General features: G+C 62.2%; 1 protein-coding gene across 1 annotated transcript in view; it reads left to right on the plus strand.

Annotated features, from left to right (window-relative positions):
* Window positions 1-1,305: 1,305 nt before the first annotated feature.
* NHSL2 (NHS-like 2) overlaps window positions 1,306-4,479 on the plus strand; it is a 5,967-nt gene continuing 2,793 nt past the window's right edge. The window contains exons 1-5 of the mRNA XM_010003462.1: window positions 1,306-1,516; window positions 2,237-2,373; window positions 2,502-2,706; window positions 3,528-3,659; window positions 4,305-4,465. Coding sequence (XP_010001764.1) covers window positions 1,306-1,516; window positions 2,237-2,373; window positions 2,502-2,706; window positions 3,528-3,659; window positions 4,305-4,465 — 846 coding nt within the window. The remainder of the gene's footprint in view (window positions 1,517-2,236; window positions 2,374-2,501; window positions 2,707-3,527; window positions 3,660-4,304; window positions 4,466-4,479) is intronic.

The following is a 4,479-nucleotide window of genomic DNA, read 5'->3' on the forward strand; positions in this document are numbered from 1 at the left end:
GCTGTGCGAGCTGGGTGGAGGGGTGCAGGGTGCACCCTTGGGCTGCAGCAACCCCCAAAAAAGCAGGTTGGGGGGCTGGATTCTGCACACGGGTCCTTGCCTCCCCCTATGCCCCCACTTCTCTGCCTGCAGCCCTGTAGATTGGGGTTTTTTGGGGGGATGTCCCGACCCTGCCAAAGCCCAGCAGAGGTCTCAGCTCCCACCCCCAGGGGGACAACTGGGCACACATGGTGAGCTGGAGCCAGGGCGTGTGGCTCCTTCTGCCATCGTCACCTCTGCCAGGACCCCCGGCCTCTTCAGGCATCACCACCTGGCAGGCACCGAACTGGGGGGTGGGAGGAGGGAAGGCCACGTTCCTGGGTGAGAAAAGGGAAAAGGAGAAGGTCATTCCTTCTGCATGGCACTGCCCTCAGGATGGGGCTCAGCAGCTGGGCAAAGCATCCGCGTGGTTACACACAAACACACGCCCCGACACCTCTTGGTTGATATGGAAACGACTCAAATTATTTAAAGGAGAGGGGAAAGGAAAAAAAACAACAACAACCCTGGTGTTAAGGCACGTCGTTATGGTAACACAAATTATAAAAGTAACTAGGCTAGGGATGTGGCACCTTGCTTTCGGGTGCTGGGCGTTGTGAGGGCTCTGCCACTGCATCAGCTGGAGCAGGGGCAGGGGGGCAGGAGGGGACCCTTGGACAGCAGGGCTGGTGCTGGATGCAGTGCTGGGGGAGCTGGAGGTGCCAGGGCTGCAGGGGCTCCCGCAGCAAAGCCTCTTTGCGAGAGCACAGCTCAGCTCCCGGCACAACCAGCTCCCTGGCGAGCCCAAATCCTTCTCCAGGCACTTTTCCACCTGAATGGGTGTTTGAGAGCGTCTGGGCAAGTGCCCGGCTCATCCCTGTGGAGGTTTTGTCCCATTGCCAGAGTAGGGTGTGACCCTCACTGAGCAGGACAAAACCCATGTGATGGAAGGCTCCGTGTCCCCTTCGCTCCCTCCTTTTTGGTTGCAGCTTCTGCTCCTCTGCAGCCAGGAGGTTGCTTCACTGGACTGTGCAGCGTTTCCTGCGCCCAGGAGCAGCCGGGCAGTCACCCGGGGCAACAGGGCTTCCTTCCTTCCTTCCCTCTCCAATTTCACCCTGTTCCCCCCTGGCTGGTTCCTGCAGGCCATGGGACAGCAATGACAGTGATGGGGTCTGATCCCACCCAACTGCAGCCTGCCCAGGTGGCTTTGCTGGGATAGGACACAACCACATCTCAGTCCCAGTGTTTCTGGAGAGGCCAAGGACAGGATGAGCATGCTGTGCCAGCATGGTGCTGGCTGGCAGCCCACCTGCCTGCCTCTCACTGCACTCCTTTCTGCTCACAGCCACCTCTAACCTGGACCTTGAGAGCAAGAAAGCATCCCATGCCAAGCTGTCATGGCAGCAACCCGTGAACGTGTTCCTGGCGGCCGGGCGCCCGCCGGGCATGGAGGAGCTGCACCAGGAGGCCCAGCTCAACCTCCAGAGCTTGCTGCAAGGTAAGGGGGCCGGGGGCGGGCTGGGTGAGGGTGGCAGGGATGGGTGCTGCCCTGGGTACATGACTGCCGTGCAGGCAGCCAGGTTATCTCCTACATGCATGTGTCCAAGCTGGTTCTTGGACCTCACCAAGCTGGAGAAGTCAGGTCCCAGGGGAGTTCCAGGCTCCCTCAGCCCCTCTCTGACCTCTGCTCTCAGCTCCCTGCTGCAAGCAGCAAAGCAGCTGTGGCCAAGACCAGCACCCAGGGCCACCGGGGTGCCCACCAGCCCCACTGCAGAATGGTTCTGCCCTCGAGGGCCTGAGAGCTGACCCATCAGCGTGGCTGTATTTTTGTTTCCATCCAGTTTCTTAGCAAGCCCTCAGGCAGCCCAGACTGGGACGCTCTGCAGGCGTTGATGAGATCAGCAGCCCGGCCCTCCCCCGGCGTGTAATCTCATTAAGGCATCCTGAGCAGCCCTGGTTTCCGCCAGGCCATAACGACCAGCATTAGTTATCTCAACAATTACAGGATGGGGAGACACTGAGCTCCCTCCTGGCTGCCCCTGGTGGGCTCTGCCCCCCCGTGGGACCCACTGTGTCCCCAGACAGTCCCCTAGGAGAAGCTGGGAAGGGAAACCGACCCAGGCCAGCCACACATCCCCTCGTGTTCCCCCTGCCCCAGGGGCAAAGCTTTGACCCCTCCCAGCCTGGAGCAGGGTCCCAGGTGTCATTTCTCTTGCAGAGGAGTATGAGGAGCAGTACGCTGAGAGCAGGGTCACTGGGCAGACCTTCCGAGCTGCTGGTCACCTGTCCCCCAGCACCCCCCCCGAGCCATCGCCCCGACCCCCACCTGCCAAGCGCCTCGAGTTTGTGCCTATGGTGAGTGCTGGGGCAGTGGGGCAGGGCTGCACAGCCCAGATTGCCTGGGGGAGAGGGGCTGGCACAGCTGGGCAAGCAGCAGGACTGGGAGTGACCCTTTGGTGAGTCACCTGCCTTTCCCCCTGCAGCCCCCGAGCCAGCAAACAACTGAAGGGGAGACCACCAGCACGACCTCGCTCAGCGCTCGGCCGCCTGACACCTCCCTGAGCCTCCCCACCAGCCCGGACAAGCAGCCAGCCTGGCCCAGGGCCTTCCCCCTGCCCACCATGGAGGAGAAGCAGTGGCACCAGTCCTGCTCCATCCAGACCAACATCGTTCCTATCAACGTCTCAGGCAGGGCAGCACCCCCAGGGGAGGTGCAAGTGGCAGCCCCGGCACTGGGGGGAGGATGTGGGGTGTGGGCAAGGATGTGGGGGGCTGTGGTTGTGAGCCTGTGCCCTCACAGGCCAGGTGGGCACTGGTGACAGAGCAAGGGACAGCAAGGCCATCCTGGTGTCTGTCATTCCCAGCCATCTCTCCTGCCATCTGCAACTCCGTGCATTGGATCCATGGCCACGTCACCATCTGGTCTCTTGTTTCTTGTGCTGTCCACCCAGCCGGTTCTGTTGTCACCTTGGTTCTCATTACCTTCCATGCAGCCATCCTGCCTCACCTGTCCATCTGTCTGTCCGTTCATCCATCTTCATGGGGCTGCAGCTCCTAGCACAATGATCCTACCTGGTCCTTGCAGGCCCAAGTGCCACCCTCTGCCCCCAGAAGATGTCTTTGCATCCTTCCCTCCATGGTGGAGGGATGTGCCAGGACCACTCTGGTCCCTCTCCCTGCCCCACTGTTCCTCATGTCCCTGTCCCCAGTGTGGCTCAGCACTGCTGGCCCCATTAGCACCAAAGCCCAGCAGTGCAGCTCCAGCCTCACCAGCACAGACCAGAGCTGGTCTCCACAGCTCTCTGTGCATCCCCTCTCCACTTGCAGGATCCCACTGTGCCCCCCTCCCACCCAGCTCACCCTGCATGGCTCATCCCCTCCTGCCATCCCACGCTCCTGCCTGCAGGTGCCATCTCATGCCAGGGGACACCCAGCGATGGAGGGGGCCGATCCCCTGCCCCGGCAGCCCCCCAGCACCCCCATGTACAGCGTGTTTGTTTTGGCTACAGGGCAGCACTTGGCTAGGCACGCGAGTGCTCGTCACTCCCTCTTTAACACAGAGACCGCCATGAATCCCAAGTCCACCCTGCGGCGCAGACGGACCGTTATTGGATTCCCTAACCTGTCCCTGCGAGACCAAGGTGACAGCAAAACCGCGCAGCCTCCCGTGCCCTGGCAGGGCTGGCACCTGCCAGAGCTGCCCTGAAGGTGGGCAGAGCCACCCCGGGCACAGACAGGCTCCCCTAGGATGCCTCAGCCTGGGGGACATAAAGGCCACCACACTGGATCTGCTCACTCTTAGGGCATCCCAATGCTGGGCAGGCTGGTGACACTGGGCATGGCATCTGGGACAGCCCCTTCACCCCACAGTGGGGTCCTGCACATTTATGGAGCAGGAAAGACACCAGAATTCCTCCTAGTCACCCAGCCTCGGCTCCAGCATCTCCTGCCTGTGCCCACCCTCCCTGGCTGCGGGCAGAGCTCAGTGCCAAGGAGGTGCCAAGGTGCAGGGTGCTGGGGCTGCGGGACACACACCCCACTGAGGTGGCCAGGGACTGTCCCCAGTTGAGTTATGGCCACACCAAGACAGGGTGGGAGAGCATCTGGTCACAGGGTGTGAACCTGTCCCTTCCTGCCTGCCTGGGCACATTTCATGCCTGGGCAGAGATGCAGCCCCAGAAATCGGCCATGGGGTGGGACTGGTCCTGGCCCCACAGCACATGGGGCCCGATCCCCTGTCCCCCAACAGGAGGATGCTCACCTGGACTGTCTCTCTCTCCTTGCAGGCAGTGCCAACGGCCCCAAACTCAACACACACGCTCCCATCGCCGAGTCCCTCTCCTGCAGCTTTGTCCCCGAGACCACCAGCGGGGGGAAGGGGCCCCAGGAGACGAGCCCCCCCCAGCCCCTCTCTGCCCCGCTGAGGAAGACCTTCAGCGAACTCGGGGCCTGCCGCTGCCA

The sequence above is a fragment of the Chaetura pelagica genome, unplaced genomic scaffold, assembly GCF_000747805.2.
Source record: "Chaetura pelagica isolate M959 unplaced genomic scaffold, ChaPel_1.0 scaffold938, whole genome shotgun sequence".
Classification (NCBI taxonomy): domain Eukaryota; kingdom Metazoa; phylum Chordata; class Aves; order Apodiformes; family Apodidae; genus Chaetura; species Chaetura pelagica.